At 39.8% G+C, this 20460-nt stretch overlaps 2 protein-coding genes across 4 annotated transcripts; both read right to left on the reverse strand.

Moving 5' to 3' along the window:
* Window positions 1-87: 87 nt before the first annotated feature.
* On the reverse strand, window positions 88-12832 carry LOC122773438 (glucuronokinase with putative uridyl pyrophosphorylase). Its single transcript, XM_044032139.1, has 23 exons — window positions 12675-12832; window positions 10648-10754; window positions 10534-10578; window positions 10289-10442; window positions 9471-9542; window positions 8285-8373; window positions 8055-8211; window positions 7414-7491; window positions 7127-7218; window positions 5387-5492; window positions 5214-5290; window positions 5053-5121; window positions 4688-4748; window positions 4544-4560; window positions 3853-3910; window positions 3654-3746; window positions 3513-3573; window positions 3320-3433; window positions 3168-3225; window positions 1861-1929; window positions 1719-1782; window positions 1515-1586; window positions 88-700 (listed from the first exon to the last, which is right to left on the reverse strand). The coding sequence occupies exons 1-23, from the start codon at window positions 12729-12731 to the stop codon at window positions 605-607; spliced, it is 1866 nt and encodes a 621-aa protein (XP_043888074.1). The 5' UTR covers window positions 12732-12832; the 3' UTR covers window positions 88-604.
* Window positions 12833-13160: 328 nt separating this feature from the next.
* usf1 (upstream transcription factor 1) lies at window positions 13161-18562 on the reverse strand. 3 transcript variants are annotated; one of them, XM_044032137.1, is made up of 11 exons: window positions 18507-18562; window positions 17820-17880; window positions 17682-17731; window positions 16718-16830; window positions 16445-16558; window positions 16153-16306; window positions 15839-15914; window positions 15684-15742; window positions 15477-15583; window positions 15138-15266; window positions 13161-13924 (listed from the first exon to the last, which is right to left on the reverse strand). In XM_044032137.1, exons 2-11 carry the CDS (start codon window positions 17825-17827, stop codon window positions 13835-13837), a joined length of 900 nt encoding a protein of 299 aa, XP_043888072.1. In that variant the 5' UTR covers window positions 17828-17880; window positions 18507-18562; the 3' UTR covers window positions 13161-13834. The 3 variants fall into 3 exon arrangements, with proteins under 3 accessions (XP_043888072.1, XP_043888073.1, XP_043888071.1); XM_044032138.1 differs by having other exon boundaries at window positions 15489-15583; window positions 15830-15914; XM_044032136.1 differs by having other exon boundaries at window positions 15830-15914.
* Window positions 18563-20460: the final 1898 nt, after the last annotated feature.

The raw sequence follows: 20460 nt of genomic DNA on the forward strand, positions 1-20460 counted from the left end.
AATTTATAAAATAATAAATTTTTAGAGTAATACAAGACTACTAGTCTGCTTACGAGCTACACAAAAGGCTATAAATGACAAAACATAAAGAGTTTTACATTTGCTTTTAATCTATATACACAGATTACATTCATTATATGTAATATGAATTAAGTCTATACAATTGAGTCACACATAGAAAAAAAATCATTATATTATTATCATTAAAAAAAAATAGATTTTGTACATTGTTTGGCACAAAGGCCATTACTCCATTATACCTAATTAGAATTTGAACACCTGCTGATTCAACAAATATTCCTTAAGTAAAATGCAACAAAATATCTGGTTTCTGATTACTGAATCTGACAATTATCTGACAAACTATCACCACAGACTACTGCTCATGAAAGTCTGAATGATTAATGATTGATTAATGTACAGTGTGTTTTCCAGAATAATTAATGTATCTCATCATGATTTTTTTGGGCAAGAATTGTCTTAAAATAATCCTCTGAAATTACTTTGGGACCCTGTCGGACACAGTGAGGTCCACACTGCTGTATCCAACAAATGCTGTAAATTGGCCTTGTGCAGCCTTACTAAGGCGTGGTGAGATCTGAAGTTAGTGTTGGCCACCAGCTGTGCTGGCAAATGGATTGTATGGTGTGATGACACAGAAGACACAGCCAGCCTCCTGGAAAGCTTGCCTCATCTCCACCTAGTGGGCCAAACACAGGGACTGCATCACCATCAGACACCACCACAGATACAGTCAATGACAAAACTCATTTCTAGAAAAGTTGTGACGCTTTCTCAAAATGCAACAAAAAAACCAACAAATAAAATAAGATAAGACTGTATTTGTACAGAACATTGTCCTGAACCACCATTCTGACAGCTGACAATTCAGCCATAAAAAGGAAGTCCATAAAATACATTAAATTACACACTAAATACATTAAACGTCCTCAATATCTAACTAGTCCTTCCTAGGGGATTCATTTAGGTTAAGAAGTGAGATGGAATAAAGAAGGAATTAATCTTTGCATCTGTTCCTTCAACAGCTGGTCACTCTAAAGCGCCTTCCTCAAGGCAAGAGCTGGTGCTCTTCACACAGGACACGAGAGGGGTCTGCAAAGGTCAACACATGTTCTAAATATGTTATTTGTTGAATGACTTGAAACATTATCTGACAGATAAAATTACCAAGAGAAGATTTCCAATCTTTCATACATATATACATATATATAGATGAACAGATGAATGAACACATTTCAGATTTTGTATGTCAAGTTTTTGGGGCAGAAACATCTCCCACAACCACAATATAAGGTAGAAATTCACATTGTATCCTGTGGGTAATAAACCTACATCAGACACTGTATTCTTAAACATAAAGTCAAAAGATAAATGTCTCATCATGAACCGCACTCCTGGTTTTAAAACGGCAGATTCTGTATGTTCTGTCTCTGCACCTCACTTTCTCATTTCTGTTGGGTAAAGTCACAACTTCCTTAAATTGCTCATCTTACCAGTCTTGCCTGGTCCAGACAGAGACCCACCACGGCCCCCCCACTGCCTGGTAACTTCACTGCAGAGCCAAACTGCAGGGAGCAGCAGAAACCTTGTAAATGAATAATCAGGAGAAGAAAGTCTCCAGCAGGTACAGAGTGTGGAAAAAAACACACACTGAGCACTGTTCAATAAAACATGCTGTCGAGCCTTTGAGCACCTACCTGCCTCGCCAGCTCAACCATTTTGAGATTCCCGGGACCCAGACAGTCTTCCGTGTAGACAGACCTGCGGCATGTGTTGTTACTTTGTCTGCAAGGGTGACAGTAATGAAAACAACTTTAAATCAGAATGATGCAGTTTTACCTCCTCAGCTCAAAGTTCTGGTCCATCAGCTGTGCCAGTCGGCTCCAGTCTCTGTCCTGCAGCGCTGCCCTGAAAAACAGAACACGTTCAGTCAGAGCTCAGGTTCTGAACTAAAGACAGCAACTGCAGTTCTACAGCAAAGTAGCACCAGATTCAGAAAGTCAGAGTGTAGTTGACATTTAATCAGAAGTGACTTTGCCATGTGCACCACCAGCACCGGAAACTAGTCATGGAGGATAGTATGATGCATGAAAGCATGGCATCATTTTAGGCACTTAACAAAAGGCTCACCTAATTACATTTATCAGTCATCATCTAACCGCTTTATCCTCCACCATAGGGTCGCGGGGGGTGCTGTGCCAATCTCAGCTACATCGGGCGATAGGCGGGGTACACCCTGGACAGTTCGCCAGTCCATCGCAGGGCCACACACAGCTAGAGACAAACAACCATTCACTCTCACACTCACTCCTATGGTCAATTTAGAGTGTCCAATTTACCTAATCCCCACATTGCATGTTTTTGGACTGTGGGAGGAAGCCGGAGAACCCGGAGAGAACCCACGCACACACGGGGACAACATGCAAACTCCATGCAGAAAGGCCCTTGTTCCAACCGGGGCTCGAACCCGGGTCTTCTCGCTGCAAGGCGAGAGTGCTAACCACTACCCCACCGTGTGGCCCCAATTACATTTATGCCTCAGTTTATTAAATCTTAAAAATATGATTGCTTAGACAGTTTTTTTCCCACCAGTTTGTCTCAATGTGTAAACTCTTCATGCTCCTGCACCAACGAGAGTCCATAGAGAAAATCATTTTACATCATAAAACACTGCAGTTGTTGTTCAAATGTGTTATTTTGTGATTTGGGTGTTTGAAACCCTTTGTTCAGATTAAACTAACTGTCACACACTTATCAAACAAGACAGCAGTTCATCATCAGCCCTATCATCTGCATGCTAAAATGCTGATTTTCTGTATGGAATTTGGTGCATGGGAGAGAGTGGTATAACATTTCAATTTATTGACTTTATTGACAGGAAAGTCTGTCTATTTGCGAGATAAAGTGGTGAAACACACATGTGTACATTTTATTAGGTCAACTTTTTGTTAAGCTTGTTATATTTTCAGTGACAGCTGCCACTGTGGTTCACATGACCAAGTTAGTGACCTGAGATATTAGCATCTATATCTACAATAAAGCGTTGCTCACATTGTGTATACTTTTACATATATTCAAAACATTACAGTCACATTTCTAGTAATTATTGGGTGATCTGCATGTTGCTGCTTGTTATGCAAACCAACCTTGCATTATCAGTTAACTCAGCAAAGGTCTTCATGGCCTCAATGACCAGAGGCTCACCTGTGGGATGACAGACAAGCATCCGACTAAAGTTTTCAAATACGACTCATTCCATAATGTCCTAGTTCATGTGATGTGTGATGTGCAGGCGTACCGCTGAGCCAGCGCTGTCGGATGTTGCTGTGAATGCGTCCAGAGTCACTGGGGTCGCTCAGGTAGGCCAGCCAGAACTGTGGAAGGTCACTCATGTCCATAGCAACATAATTTCCTTGAGAGGAGAGAAAACATTCAACATCCAATTAAAAAGAGAGGGACAACGTCATATCTAAACATAGTGGCATCAGTACCATAGCACTGCTCATCCATGAGCTTTTTGCTGAAATCCATGTAGACTAAACCTTCATAGACCTGCAAAGGCAGAGGGACAATTCATTCATATCAGTACAGAGGTGGAAAAAGAAGACATGTTCATGATTTATATCACTGACCTGAACGACTCTATCCTGCAAACCAGCAGTAATGAAAAGTTCATCAGTCTCCACATTGAGGATGAAGTTGGCACGGATTGGTTTTGGGAGATCCTGGAGTGTAAAAGATTGATTTTACTTTGACTTTTTTTTAATAAGATATTGATATTTGCACCGATGAAAAGAGAAATCAGCCGTGGTGAATTATTAACATCCTTACATTGTCTGTGATGTTGTAGAACTTCATAAGACACTTCAGGGTAGCTGAGACGATGGCACTGCACAAAACAGGAGATTATACACGGAGAGATATTTCATGAATAAAAAGCTGATAATTTTGTTATGAATACATGAATCTTCAATATCACACCAGTGTGAGTAAGCACCACACCAACTGTAGGGAGCTAGAAACGCTTTCAGCATGAATCCATATATGTTTACTGATCAATCTTAACATCCAGAATAGTGATGATACTAAATCTAGGATCACGTTTGATATGGATGAACATACACTACATGGTATAATGTGTAAATGTGTAAATGAATTAAATGAAAACGAATGAAAACAGAAATTGAATACATTGTTTATAATTACATTTTTATAAATGTATAATCACCTTAAGATGAATAAATATTATATAATAACTTGAGTGAACCCTTTATATTACAAAGGGAGTGGGTCCACCATGTTGTGCTGCTTCCCAAAATGGACAAACTGGCTGTAAGGAGGGCTTTTCATAGTTTTATGCTACTTCAGGGCCACCATAGTTTCTCATATACATTTGAATGGAGAGTGTGAACTGAAAAGGTATTGTAATATGCAACTTTGCCCCTAGATGCCACTAAATCCTAAACAATGGTCCTACATGGGCCATAAATAAATACATTTGGAAAGTGACTGAACCACTTACCTGCTTCCAGCAAGACCCTGGAACAGACACAGAGTTTGAGTGTTTTTATGTTAAGAAGTCACTTATTATATACAGTAGTACTGATTCTTTAACACCTGACACAGTGTGCTGCTGTGATCTGTGGCGCTTTGGAGGAATTCTTACCACCTGCCGAGGAATGTTGGTGTCGTACTTGAGAGTGAAGTTCTGCTTTGTCAAAGCAATGCTGCAGAGAAGAGTAAACAGCACAACATCAGCTGTTGTCAACATGTGAAAAATAAAGTGACAGAATAAAAAGAGACCACCTTTTTTATCTGAGCAAGGACAAAAATGAAAGTCGCATAAATAATTATAATAAGTGCCAAAAAACACCGGACATCGACTGCCCTGATTTTTAAAATGTGCATTGGCCGTAGAATAACCCGTACATCATTCTGCAGAGCTATACTACGTCCGGTCAAAAACACAAACTACCGCTTGTTATCTGTGAGATTGTGTGATCAATATCTACACTTCATGTCTGATCTCACCCATGTTTGGAGCAGAACTGGTAGAACTTCTTACAGGTGGCCTGCAGCAGCCGCAGACCTCCCAAATATCTGCAGTGAAAAACACAACAGTTTTCAAGGCCTCAAGATGATTGACACTGTAACACACTGTAGTCATCGAGTACACACACACACACACACACACACCCCTGCTGATACAGAACAGATCTTGTAAACTCCCGAACTCTGTAGGATCATTGAGTGGGTGAGGCACCAAAACCTACACAATTACAGAAAGCCACATGAGATTGAAACATCACCATGAAGAAGTTTTAAATGGAAAGTGTGTGTGTGTGTGTGTGTGTGTGTGTGTTACCAAAGTTTGACTCTCCACTAGAGTGACCTCAGCCCAGAAGTTGGAGATGGACATGGCGATGGTTTTCCCATTAAATCCATCTGAGGGATTCCCCATTAATCCGACCCTGTCAGTGATCACACATTCACATCTGTCACGCTGGCTGCAGTTAAAGGTCCAGTAGGCAAGACCTCTTTTGCATTATTGATGTATAATTCTATAATAACCTTTCAGTAGCATACACCTGTCCATGTATAACAAATCAAAAGAGAGGAGCTCGGGACAGAGAGACGCATAACAGTACGTTCACACCTGCAGATGAAACTCTTCACCAAACAATCCTGCCTACTGCAGCTTTAAACACGACTGCTGTGAATTGCTGGTCACATCGTTAGGTATTACGTGTACTTAATAAAGTGGCCAGTTTGGTCGTCTGTGAGTTGAGCTACTGTTGCCTTTCTATCAATCATCTTACACCAGTCTGGTCATTCTCCTCTGACCTGTGGTTTTTGTATTTAACATTTAATGAACCAGGAACATCCAAGTCTAATGGTAACATCTGACAGATACCTGGGGGTTCACATGAACACTAAACTGGACTGCTCTGATCATGCTGCTGCACTCCTTAACTCCTTAAGACCTTCTACGACTCAGTATTGGCACCAGCCATTTTTTATGGAGTGTTCTGCTGGGGCAGTAGTATCACAGCTGCGGACAGACTGATTAAAAAAGCCAGCTCTGTCCTTGGATGACCCCTTGACCAAGTGGAGGTGGTGGGAGAGAGGAGAATGGCTATCAAGCTCTTCATCATCTCTGATGGACAATCTCTCTCAGCCCTTCAGTAACAGACTGAAACATCCTGAATGTCTGAAGGAGCGTTATCACAGGTCGTTCCTCCCTGCAGCTTTTAGACTGTACAACAAACACTGCTCTCAGTAGACCACACATGACCAGGCTCCTCATTCCTCCCTTCCACATGCAATATACCTATACATATTTATATTGTAAATATGCAACCTGTCTATAATTTTTATAATTTCATTCTACATTCTATTTTTACTCATTTTTTATAGTCTAAGTGTTAGTATCTTTTATATTGTAATTTTATTTTGGTAATGCATGTTTATTATTTATTATCTTTATCTTTACTGTACATTGCTGCTGTAACAACGTAAATTTCCCCAAATAAAGTACTATCTTATCTTATCTTATTGTATCTTATCTTATCTTACCTTATTGTATCTTATCTTATCTTACCTTATTGTATCTTATCTTATTGTATCTTATCTTATCCTATTGTATCTTATCTTATCTTACCTTATTGTATCTTATCTTATTGTATCTTATCTTATCCTATTGTATCTTATCTTATCTTATCTTATCTTATTGTGTCTTATCTTATCCTATTGTATCTTATCTTATCTTACCTTATTGTATCTTATCTTATTGTATCTTACCTTATTGTATCTTATCCAATTGTATCTTATCTTATCTTACCTTATTGTATCTTACCTTATTGTATCTTATCTTATCTTAAGAGGGCCATTGCTAGTTGAAAGTCCAGTTGCCATTAGAAAATGTTATTGTACAGCCTGCGCTACATTTGCGCTACGTTTGGCTCCAAGAGAAAACTATTGTGTTCATTCCTTGTAAGAAACCAATTAGCGCCTGGTGTAAATTAAAACTTAATAATAATCTTGAAGGTGAGAGCAAATTATTCCAGAGAGAGTTTGTGTCTTCCTGATGTCGCTGATTTCTCACCTGGCATATGACCTGCACGTGATTGGTTTAGCAGCATTGTCTTGCCGCTTGGACGAGTAGTGGGTGAGCCACTTGGTGTAGTCTGACAGGCCCTGAGATGACAGAAAACACAAGAAACACTGAGTAACGTCTGCTGTGCATAGGTTTTATTGTTTTTAGTGGTGTATTAAAGAGATAGTACAGTTTTTATTAATGTGAGGCTATAATAGATAATGAGATAATGATGCATAATCAGCACTGACTGCATTATACTACAAACATAAACAATAAGAGATAAGGATACACACCACTTGTCCAATAAGCTGGAAGCCAGTAGGCAGCTTCATCCCAAACACATCCAGCTGTTTCTCATTGATGAGCCACTCCTAAAGACACAAGAGTCTGGTATTTACTTCACTGTGTCACAATAATGAACTCATGTCACTGTGATTTTGAACAATGACCAAGATTATCAAGCACAAACAAAAACATCTCATAACTGTCTCAGCGGTTATAAAACATTTATCAGTGGATGGTTTGTTCATACAATCTTTGGTAAGACAGTTTGAGAATATTGGTGGAAAGTTGATACTTAAATAACTGAGGAAATATGTGTACAATGAAATACTGTGTAAGCGAGGCGGTCAGAGATCAGAGACTTCACCCCATTCACGCAACAAGCAAGTGCAGAAACACAGAAAAAACAGACAGAGACACTAAAAACAATGGAAACTCGCTGGAGCAGGTACTAAAAATAGTATCTGGTACCAGGTACTATGCTAGTGGAAATGCTACTTAAACCGTGCCGTGCCGTGGTGAGGTGAGCCGGTTGAAATACACCATAAGACATCTTAAGAACTATTAAGCACAGTGCGCTCCTGTCCTGTTTCAACCCTATGACATGAGCGAATGGGACGATGGTGATAATGCTTGACTCTTTGATACTTACCCAGAATCTTCCCAGCGACCTGTCTGTGGCTTGTGGCTGCAGCCTGAGGAAGTCAGACAGGTGGGACAGTGTGTCCTTCTGGATGCAGTAAAAGACCACGCTGGCCAGTCTTGATGATGTCGTACCTGCCGGAGGTTTCTCCAAGAAGCGAGTTATTCTGAGACATAAAAAGGAGAATCGATTAAGAAACATTTCCAAAATGACGCCACAGAAACCGTTTTATTTGTCACCTGTTGGTGTCAGGGCAGACCTCCACGATGCCCCTGGAGTTGCTCCTCTCACTCTCCTCCAGCTCGTAGTAAATGATGAGCTCCCCAGGCTGCAGCACAGAAACATGTGCTCATGAAATTAGATACATCCAAAAAGCATTAAACAAAGATTCCTTTAATCTTTTATATGGGAATAGGGTCTTTAAAGCTGCAGTGTGTAACTTTTGGTGTTTTTGTTGTTATTATTCTGCCTCTGTTTGGCCTTAGTGAACAGAAACAATGTAACATTATTGCCTTCATCTAAAAAAAGCAAAACTATCAGACCTGACTGAGCGAGCGTTTGTGTGTATACAGCAGCACAGCAGGGGCAGCCGGGGACAAGAAGCATTTATTCCATCAAACAGCTGAACAACCATGAGCAAATCTGCTTTAGACCCTTTAAATGGGCTCTCCTTTACGTTTTCCTGTGTGCAGCGGCGTATTGTCGCCCAGCTACATCATGAGATCCAAACACTGATATACTGAGAAACACAGAGTGTCGTGTGAAGCTGATTTGACAATGGTTGGAATCCAACATTTCTTTATATTTAAAAACTAAATACAATTCAAATGTTAGTTTAACATGGACATGTTGCTCTGTAACTTAATTATACTGATATTCTAAATCACTTTCTAGGAGATAAAGCTGGGGTAGGCAACAGATTTTCGTTGTGATTATTCACTAATTTCGCAGTAACCTGTCAACATAATGTAAATCAAGTGCACATCCTGTGGACTCTGCTTCCAGACTTGGGGAAATCTGCCTTCTGACAGGAGATTTTGACCAACCATAGATAGGAAGGGCTCCTATTGGCTGTGCTACTAAGCAGTTGCGTCTCTTCTGTTGAAATGTTGCTACGATGCTGCAAAACAACAAAAATAATGCCATAAAATAAACGCAATTGAACAAGTGTCAATATGGGCAGAGCCTTTCAAATAGATTTCCTCAGGTTATCCGTTACCTATGATGCACGAACATCTCTCCAGTGATAATCTAGTGGGGGATCAGGGCAAAGAGTCTCATCCAAAACGCTGTCATTTTGGATGAGACTCAACTTTAATCTGCGTCCGCTGCTGTTATCAGAATATACTCTGTGCACACATTACACTGCATGATTCCATCTTCACTGAAAGAATTATGTGAATCTGAGCAAGTTGTAAATCTCACCTTTGACCTGAAGAAGCGGATGACCTGAGCAATGTCAAAGTTCTGGTCAGCACAGAGCATGTCACCCGCAATCTGCTTACACACAAAGAGAATCCATTTGTTTCCAGCACACTGTCAAACATTTACACAGTCATTTGCATTTTAATGGTCAAAAGTATAAAATCTCAAATTACATTATTTGTTGCCAAAAAGTGGGACGGTGCCAGCATCTCTCAGTGTAAGTTATTTTTCCACGTCATTATCACGGCCCAGAATAATAATAAATTAATTACGTGATGGTGACGGTTACATGTTCTCCCACAAGTCTACAGTTTGTTTCTAGAGTTTTGTGTTTGTTATAATTAAACAAGGACAATAATATTCTACTGGACGTGTTTTCACTAAAGTTTAGTTATATTCACTGACTTCTTGCCACGTTTGTGTCGTGGAGGAACATAATAATAACAGGACACTTCATTAAATGGACTTTGTGAAACATACATCCAGTTTTTAGGTATTTTATATAATATGTAGTAAATATTTAAACAAAAAGATGTTGTGAACATCACTAACAACCTCTGGTATCTTGTATTAGTTGTAATAATATAACAATAAAGTTTTAATAATATCGTGTTATTGATTTAGCATTTCTCCCAATTCACACACTAATCACTTTCTTCTTCTTTGTTTGATGAGTCGCACTGTTATGATGTCACACTATTTGCCAAACTGCACCATAGTGAGCCAAAGTGCACTCTACCACGGTGCATAAGAGAGACATTCACTGGACACAGGGAAATAGAAAAGAGGAGAATATTTTCATGGCAGGTTTATCGTACCACCATGATGTCGTCCTGCAGCTTGCGACTGCGTATGGCCAGCTCCAGGTCAGCTACGGCTCCAAGGCGGTCAGCCAGTGTAGTGCTGCCATCATTGACCACGTTCTCCACAGGGAAGTCATTGGCCGTGGCCCAGCGCTCATAGTGCTTATACCTGCTCACGGGAGCAGAAGAGGGAAACGCTTAATTCAAGCCTCAAAAGGTGATGGACTTGTAGAAAAGGATTGTGCTTTTTATGCGCTCACTTGTCTGCATTTGTGACCAGATACACTTCTGTGAAGAGCTGCCGCCTGCAGAGAAATCAAAGGCGTCGTCAGCGGTGTTCCACCGTGTCGGGGTGACTTCTCACTGATACTCACATGTTAACGGTTTCCCACCAAAAGTCAAGGATCTTCTTGCCTCCGATGCCAGGGAGCAGGGCCTTTGGGACCCCGGCCAGGTGGCTGTACAGGCCGGTGACATCATTCTGGGAGGAAGAGAAGAGGAAGAGAGAGAGAGAGAGAGAGGGAGGAAGTGATGAAAAATAAGAAACAGGTGGACACAGCAGCCAACAACACCTTGTCAGTAAATGAACATCCGTCCTCAGGGATGTGATTGCATGCATATCACTCTCACTTTGGGATTCTAAATAACAGGATAAGTAGATTTGCTCTTAACTTTTTAACCCTTGACAACCCTCAAGTCAATTGATTGTATTTAGACTACAGAAGCATGAAAAATAATAATATAAGGAATACTGAAAAGCATAAAACTAATAAAGGTCACAAAATAAACAAGAAGCTCAAAAAATTACACATTTAAAATTACAAAAGTGAAAATGTTGTGTACCATAAAAGACCTGGGGATTTACCTGCTCATTATTGGTGGACTGATGACTATTTGTCAAGAAGTGGTTTCCAGATTTTTAGGAAGATGATTTCATTATTAGCAAGTTTATATATTTATATATCGGAGGCCTTCCATATACATTTAATTTCCAAGCTCTTTCAACCGCTGATACAATGTACACGTAGGGGAGGTCTCAGATTTCCAATGTTGGAGAATAAGATGTTTTAAAAAAGTTCAAAGTGAAGCTGAGTTCACAGAATGCTCCAATATAAATAAAATAAGGGAGTCGTGTTAGCCTTGGATATGTAATCAAAGATAAGAGATCAAAAGCAGAGGAGCTCAGGACATAAACCCACAGCTGGTTGTTTACACTTATCATATATAGGAGAGGTTATATAGCACAGAGCCTGAATGTTATATAGTGGAGCCCAAGAACACATTTGAATTGACTGAGTCTAGGTCTTGTATTTATTGAATGATTGTGTATCTTAGTGAGAAGAAAAACTTGTGTTGGTGAGAGCAGAACAGAGCATTGATGATTTTAAAAATGTATTTCTTTGCCACAGCAGATCATCTGCCTCCATCTTGTCCTCTCCCTTGTGTCCTCTTCTGTTACACCAACTGTCCTCATGTCCTGCTTCACAACATCCATGAAACATCTCTGTGGTTTTCCTCTTTTCCTCCTGCCTGGTCGCTCCATCGTCAACATCCTTTGTCCAAAATAATCACTGTCCCTCGTCTGCAACGAGACTAAACCATCTCAACCATGACGCTCTTACTTTATTTCCACACCGTTCAACCTGATCTGTCCCTTGAATTATGCTCATTTCTAATCCTGTCCATTCTAATGACTCCCAACGGAATAACAAAAAATCTCACCATTTAAAAAAAATGTATTTACTGTTTATTTATTTGTCCCTTTATTTTAAATGTGTTTTTCTGCTCATTTATTTAATGAATTAATTGCACCCATGACTGTTTCCATTGTTAATACCTATTAATCTAGCATTGTATTCTTAATCTTACTCATTTCCTTATCCATCTGCTCTCACAGTTTTTATTCATGTTTAATCTTGATTTCTTAATATTGTACATATGTCTGCCTCTAGTGTCTCGTGAGTAAACAGGTATTCAGTATATATCAGTATATATAAATAAAGTTTGATTAATGGCTGATGTCGACATATATAATGACGTCATTCATTTGAAAGAAACCCTCACCTCTTTCATCACGAGAGCTCCCCTTTACATTCATAGAACTCTGTTTTATCGCTAGAGGGTGGTAAAGACCACAGTAAACCAGGTCCAACGATAAACCCATTTTATGAAAAGTACGCTTTAATAACTAAATCACGTGTGAGCCGAATGGACACATGCATCTTCCCGATTGCGTAAATGGCCGAAGTAGCTGTATATACGACAAAACTACCTATAATTCAAGTAAGTGACGTGGAAATGGCATATTATTAAGGGGAGTTCGGCGCACACTCAGGTTTACGTACAGTACAACTAGCGCGGACTTTGCACCTTTGTGCAGTTTGAAGTTCAAACTACTTACCTTGATCTGCGTCTCTAAGACGGTGCCGTGACCGGCGACCAGCAGAATACAGATCATTAGTCCAGCTTCAGTTTGTCAGATGCTGCTTAACTGTTTTCCTACACAGTGGAAGGGTTGAGAAATCTTTGAGAGCTTAAATTTCCCAGCCTCAGTGAAGAGACATACTTCCGGGAAAAGAACCTTCATAATAAAACTACCTAGTGAGGACTAGGGCTTGCAACAATTTATCTAATGATGGATAATTAACCATCATTTGACAACTTTGTTGTGTATATGTGTATATTTATGTACATACATATATGTATATATGTATCTTTGTTTTTATATATATATATATATATATATATATATATATATGTATATATATATATACAAATACATACTATATATATATAAACACATATATGTATATATATATACACACATATATTTATATATGTGTGTGTGTGTGTATATTTATATTATTTAAAAAAAAACACACAGTACTAATTTACCAAATTTAATAAACACAACTGAAAGTAGTTTATGACAGACGGCACATGATTTGTTTATTTATGACATGATCGTAAAGACATGTAGAGCCAACTTAATGCAACACTTACAACCCCGGTTTATTTTCTTTGTTACATTGTTGCAATGTAATTATTATTGTCTCCAGTAACTTTTCATGGAACAAAATACAAAAAAACAAAAAAAAGCTTTACTACTACATACTGGATGATAAATCAACTGGTCAAAAGTGACAAGAATAAAAGATGACATCAACATGAGTGCAATTGAAACAGAGAAGCACATTACTGCAGAAGTGAAGAGAAACAAGCTGACATTAGAAGTTGGTCATGTTGAAGAGCTTACTGTACTGGAGGGTGATGTCAAACAATCATAATGTTCATGGAGGAAGGCATCCAATGAGGGCTTTGCTAAAATGACTCAATGTTTTTTCATCGTCCCAAAAGTTTTTTTTTTCCATTTTGTAAAAAGCTTCAAAGATAAAAGTTTTCCTTTAGCAAAGAAGCTGGATTTGAATATTCACGACAATATTCTTTTTTTTTTCCCCTATCACATGCAAGCACGATCACTAGTAAAGTATGTCAAAGTGTTTCAAGTACTCTTTTGGCCCATATGTGTTTCTCTTCAAATACCCATTGGCATCAGGCTTCTCAGTGTGGATCTGTGCTGGACGATCCCACGATACCATGCTGTCGCAGCAGGTTCCTCAGGATCTGATTCTTGGACTTCCAGTCTTCCACCTGAACAACAACAACAACAGATGAAAAAAAAAACATGAGTAATGTGGTAAATCCAAATGAAAGCCACATTTAAATGAGTTCTGTAAGTCATTGTGATTCTTTCCAGTAGAGGCCTGTTGCTGGTAAACTAGTGCAGTGACAGCTGTAATTTATACATGTAAAAATGTTACAAACTAAAGGGGAGAGAGAGTTCAGGTTTTTGGAAGGCGCTAACATCTAGTCAGTGCTAAACTGCACTGTGAACCAGCCAGACAGTTGGACACTACGCTAACTCTGCGATTGCCATTTTATCTTATTGTTAAATAGCCTTTTCTGGCTGAAGTTTATTTTGCTTAACTATTCATCCCTCAGCACCAAAGTACATCCATCTTCTACCGCTTTATCCACCACATGAGAGTCGGGGGAGCTGTGCCAATCTCAGCTGACATGCAGCGATAGACGGAGTCACACCTATGATCAATTTAGAGTGACCAATTTACCTAATCCCCATATGGCATGTTTTTGGACTTTGGGAGGAAGCCGGAGAACCTGGAGGAAACCCCACACACACACAGAGAACATGCAAACTCCTTTGTGCAGGTTTACCTAAGTGACACAAACCCACTAAATGAGGCAGCCATAGGCCAGCAGCTCCTGCGCCCCTGTGAGCTAAAAACACAGATTTATGGATCTATGGATTTAAGTAAACATCTGTGTCTCTGGTGCAGAGAGTGTGTTTTTTATATACACTTTTAGAAACCTGAACTATCACTTCAACGTATTTCTCTTGTGTGTTTGTAGGACAAATAACACCAAGACCTGGCAGATGCAGCAAGAGCTGACCTAATGTAAGCTGAACATACTCGCAATCAGTGTCCACATACAAGGCCCAAATGCCTCAGGTTCTTTATCGCCTAGTTCACGCTACATGATTTTTCAGCCTGATAATCCACTTACAAAAGTGTTTTGCAAGACATGGCTAATCACCCCTCAGCCACACATGATTGGTAGTCACACTAAGTGCAAAACATTCAAAGACAGGGCCTGTGGAGAGCTGGGGGCACAGACCCTGATCTAATTTCCAGTACGCTAGAAATTTTACTCAAGTCAGTGAACACACAGTGACTGCAAAGACTTCTGATCATAAGACTCTGGAAACCTCTGGAAGTTGTGACACTTGACATACAACAGTGTAAAAATCTAAATCAGAGGTAAAGACCACATGCTGACATACCTCCTGTCTGAGCAGCTGGTTATCGATCCTGAGACGATCGAGGGTGCCGATGTCCTCCCCCAGCTTCAGGTTGCTCTGCCTGAGTTCCTTGATGTATTCGCAGGCTTTGGACAAGATTCCTCCTTTGCTCTGAAACGAAACACAACAGATGTTGTTTAGGATGTTCATCCATCTTCCACAAAACGATAAAGTTTGTCCTCCTGTCCACAAGGCATCCTCTCACTGAGAAACAAGTTTTTGTCTGGTGGGAATGTCTCACATCAGGACAAATACTAAGAAGCACTTTTCGCACACAAATGTGTTAATCACCAATTTAAAAAAAAGAAATCCTCGGTATACCTCTGGTCTCACCTGCCCTGTCTTGGTGTAGTCAACGTTACAGTCTGGGATGGCCTTCGACAGCTGCACAATCCAATTGTTGATCTTGTCCCGCCGTCGCCGCTCAACTGTTGGTACAAGATTATTTAAGTTAGGATTGAGTCGCTCATATCTTCTGAGATATTAATATTAAAAGCATATTTGTCACATCAGATTATGAGCGCTGACCTTCGTTGTGCTGTGCTCGCCGTTTATCATCTCTGGACCCCCGGGGAGCTTCTTGCTTCCTAGATTAGAGATTACAACAAAGACGAAAGTGATTATTTTACGTACTGTGGCATAAATGTAGTTCTGTTCTGTTATGATGTTATTACGCAATGTACGGCTGAGTGCGAGGTGCGATTGTCCGTTGATTGGATGTCAGAACTTCCTGGGGTGACATCATCACGTAGAGCTGCCCTATAAAACAAGACATAAAACATCTTACAGCAAAAATACTTACAATTTCTTTCATCATAAAGCTTTAACAACCATTTTAGATACTTCTTTCAAAGGTTTTTGGTTTCTTTTAATTTGTGACCACTGTCTTGGTTTAGATTTCATAAAGCCAGTGTCTTCAGCAATAAACAAACAGCATTAGCTTCACTATTATACGTGACATGACATACACAGTTTACTCTATATGTGTGGTTATTACCTGTAGGTGTGGTCTGGCCCAGCAGGGTGTCAGAGGCCTGCACTGTGGTCATCATGGTGCCAGTGGTGGCGTCTGCAATGGTGGCGGGATAGTACGTGTACTGCGTCTCACTGCTGCCATCTCCCTCCAACCCCTCCGACTGGGAGAACACAGTCTGAAATCAACAAATGAGATTTTTAAATTGCAGCCCTTGTTAACGTGTGTTCCTAAATGAAAAGCAAGGTGTTCTGTGATTCAGATGTCCTGTGCACACAACCAATGTGCCCCAGACTTTAGTCAGTGATGTTCTCACCTGTGTGACAGCCTGACTGGTTGCAGGGAAACCAGTGACAAGGCTGACTGCTGCGGCCCCATCTGTCTGAGCCTCTAACTGGCCATCTGACACCTGGATCACTCTGTAGGTCACCTGCAACACAAGATATTACAATCAATGTTTCAACAGTGAAAAACAAAAGCAACTTGTGTAATTTCAGCTTCATAAACATAAACGTTCTTTTTTCTTTGCTCCTCTATGACAGAAACAGAATATATTTGGTTGATGGACACAATAAAACATCCTTCCTACCTGCCCTCCTGCTCCTTCTGTCTTGAAGAGATATTTGATGGGTTGGTCAGTGAAGGTGGCTGCAGACTGAATGGTGGCAATAGCCGCTGGATCCTCTGCAGTGGCTACTGACCCTGCAGGAGCACAAAGCCAGAGAAACTGAAGCAGAGGAGGGAAACCTGTCACACTAATAATAATGCCAAAGGCTGGCAGTGGTACACACAACGCACAAACAAAGCATGTTGTCATGGTTTCACTGTTAAAGTGCAGGCACTCAGAGTTTAAATGGGCCAAGACACTTCAGAGACATAAGGTGGGTTTAATTTGTGAAAAAAACGGGATGGAAACAAGAAAAAAATGACCAAGTCTTTAAAAAAATCACGTGACTGAAAAGCCATTTTGGAACAATCGTGGGAGGTTTGTGTGGCCTGATTAGGAAACCACAACATTTATTGACTTAGTGCAAGAGGCAAATGTTTTGCTGGGTGCTCTTTGTTTATGTGCTGCCTTCTATATCTTCTGTGGTGATGCGCACTACACATTTGTTTGTACCTGCTTCTGCTCATCTCTGTGAACAAACTCCAGTGGATGGAAACAGACATAATGTTGGTTAAAATGTTTTGTATGTTTCACTATAGCAGTTTTCCATCAGCGTATTTTATGCTCATTTTAGACTGTACATACAGAACCTAAACGCAATCACAATATTTTTAAATAAATCTTGAAATATCAAAGTTTTTATGCCTCAAGAAGATAATAAAGTTATGAATAGAATAGGCATATGAATACAAGGTACAAAGGAAACAGATTCTATAAATTAAGGATGACTGAAATGTCTATCCAGTTTCCAAGAGGAATGTTGGACGTTTTTGTGTTTGATAGCACACACGGCTTTTAAGATATTCTCTCTAACCTTTATACTTTTTTTTACATCACAACAAAGACAACAAAGTGATAGCTTTAGCTGCACTTGTGATCTTTTTACCTTCCTCGTTGACGATAATACTCCCATCAGTGTCGGGGCTCTTCTGTTGGCTGCACAAACACAGTAAAAAAACAAATAGATTTCTATAAATTCTTCTTGTTATTAGCCGACAATGCGTTGTGTTCCTGCCCCACTCACCTCTTCATTTCTGCCCACAGCCTTGAACGAGGAGACCGCCTTCTCTCCCACAGCCACCACACTATAAAGCGAAATCATAAGTTAAGACAAAGACATGGGAAAGTTACTGTGGACTAGGCTATAATACTGTTATACTGGTGGTTATTAAGATTTAACGACAGAAGCAGAGGTTTGAAGGTAAAATGTTGAATTAGGGTTGGTGGAGTAGCTAGCTGGAGCCTGCAAGCGCCGTAACAACTATGCGTAATACCGGAAAGTGGACCTTCCTGTTTTCACAATGAAAGCCTACATGTAGAGCATATCAAACGTCAACATGCGCCCACATGTGCAATAAACCATACTCTTGATGCGCTAGTAAACAAATGTGCAACAGCGATTTGTATTTATACTTCTATGCTTTGTTATTCTGAGAAGACTCTCTATGTATGCGAGCATATGTTTTAATTTGACATTTTAACCGGAAGTTGTTTCGACTTCGACGCGAATCCTTTCCTTTCTGCTACATTGCCGCTCGGCCCCAGCGGTTTTTACAGATGTTGAATAAAACACTTTCCTCGGCGCTAGCTTAGCTACAGCAGCGACCACGGAGGCTGACAACGACGTTTAATCGATATGAAACCAACTACGGTATCCACGCAACGTTTATTAATGTCCAATATATCCCAGCCCAAACAAAGATCGACTTACGCCGCAGTGATCCTCCCCCGATATTTGTCAACAGACCTGCCTCTGTGTTGGCTCTGCGCATGCGCTACAGGAAATGAGGTCATGAATATTTAAAATCCATTTTCCATAACAAAAGCAATTAGTATAGCCAAGTGTAAACCATCATGCACATGATTTGTGTCATATAAACATGTGTTGGTTAAACAAATAGCAGGGAAAAAGTGAACACTTACAAAAGCAAGCTGCATCCTGACTATGAAATTATGTCAACATTTTAATCACTGAAATTGTTTTGCACCGTAGAATAGAGATATTGTATTATATAAAATGAGAATGATGTGTTTTTCTTTGTCAACCTGATTCTGTTTCTTGTCAGTTTTCAAATTTGAAGACAATTAATCAGTGTAAATCATCCAATTTTAAAGACAGGCCGCGACTGCTGTGGTTGTTATTTGTAATAATTATTGTTATAATAATATTTTTTCGAAATGTAATTGTCATTCTGTTTTATTTAAGCATTGTCTATTCTGCATCTATGTATTGTTAACAGGTATTAATTAGCTGCTTCATATATTGGTCTGAAAAATGTATCTCTGCTTTTTATTTTTTTATGAGTGATCACAGTTCACACCAATCTTTAACATATTATCGGACCTTCTTTTCCGAGAAATCGGCTTTTCCTTTGAACCATAGCTTGTGGGTGGAGTGCAGTTACTGGGTTTTATTTTGACAGTTACAAACCGGAAGTCGTCTACCTGACACAGGTAAACAGAAAAGACGAGCGACGTCTGAGCCGAGAGGAGTCGCTGTGTTTGTGAAGCACGGCAGGTGTTTCCTGACTATTATGCATTAACTATATAAGTGAAATAAACCTCTGAGCAAACACAATAAATCCAACATGAAGACCGCGCAATGAGCTTTTAATGAGAGTATTTTTTAATAGTAAAAGAAAGAAAAGCAGCAATTTAGACAGAAGAGAAAACGCTGGACAGCGCCCGTGGTTCGATCCCGCGAAGGGAGGTTTAAACTTGTGTAGAGTTTTGGTCACGTTGAAGTAACCACTGAGCTAAACCAGCGCGGTGTCTACCCGCGAAATACAACCTTATAAACACAAACATATGAGTATCACGTAAAATAGTATATGTGAAGAAAGAATTATGTAAGTTTTGCAGAAGATATAGGACTGTGTATACAATTTGTGCAATCTGATATTTCAAATGAAAAGTGACAGTTTATTTACCCTGGCCTGACAGTGTACAGATCCTGGAGGGGGGCCAGGTTGCAGGTGATCACTGTCTCATTCACTCATTGTGTGCATGCATTAATAATGTGAATAAGTGACAGTGTGGTGGTTATAAGAGCATTTAACTGAACAGAAGGAAAACACTGGACAGCACCCATGGTTTGATCCCACAGAGGGGAGATGACTGGGATTTCTACAGGAAGAGAAATGTCAGTGAAGTAACCACTGAGCTAGACCAGTGCGTCTGACTGCACTGGAATGTGACGTGTTGTAATACAGACCATCATGTGTTTGCTCTTCACTCAGACATTTGTCTTCATCATCATCACAATGTAACCGCTTCACTGCAATGATTTTATTTATATCTGACTTGATTTTTAAAACGTGGCAGACCACGGACACAACAAATTTGAGGATTCCTGTCAAGATGCAGGACCACACACACTTAGCATTTAAACGATTTCAGGGAGCAGATTCCAGGGAAACTCTCGTGGTTTACACAAAAAAAAACACAAACAAAATGCTGATGAACTCATGGCTGAGAAGATGGAATCAACTTGGCTTGTACAAGTTACAGTTCTAAACAAAAGTATGCAGCATCTTTTTCCCAGTCAACTCCCTCTCATTGGTTATTGCAGGGTTTCTGCTCACGCCACAATCACTGTTCAGTCGTAAATATCAAACATGTTTAATACTTGTGATTTGAAATCAGGAAGACTCGGATGCATCCGG

The sequence above is a fragment of the Solea senegalensis genome, linkage group LG8 (assembly GCF_019176455.1).
Source record: "Solea senegalensis isolate Sse05_10M linkage group LG8, IFAPA_SoseM_1, whole genome shotgun sequence".
NCBI classification, from domain to species: Eukaryota; Metazoa; Chordata; class Actinopteri; order Pleuronectiformes; family Soleidae; genus Solea; species Solea senegalensis.

Bases quoted from the DNA above. Each gene is read 5' to 3' on its own strand.
- LOC122773438 (XM_044032139.1), bottom strand. From the start codon at position 12,731: ATGATCTGTATTCTGCTGGTCGCCGGTCACGGCACCGTCTTAGAGACG. The intron at 3,747-3,852 runs GTAAGGATGTTA...TTTACACTCCAG, and splicing joins TCTACAACATCACAGACAAT to GATCTCCCAAAACCAATCCG. The intron at 1,783-1,860 runs GTAAAACTGCAT...CACATGCCGCAG, and splicing joins CAGAACTTTGAGCTGAGGAG to GTCTGTCTACACGGAAGACT.
- usf1 (XM_044032136.1), bottom strand. The intron at 15,743-15,829 runs GTAATAACATCA...TCTCTAATCTAG, and splicing joins CGCACTCAGCCGTACATTGC to GAAGCAAGAAGCTCCCCGGG. The intron at 13,925-15,137 runs GTATGTCAGCAT...GTTGTTGTTCAG, and splicing joins ACCAGCTGCTCAGACAGGAG to GTGGAAGACTGGAAGTCCAA.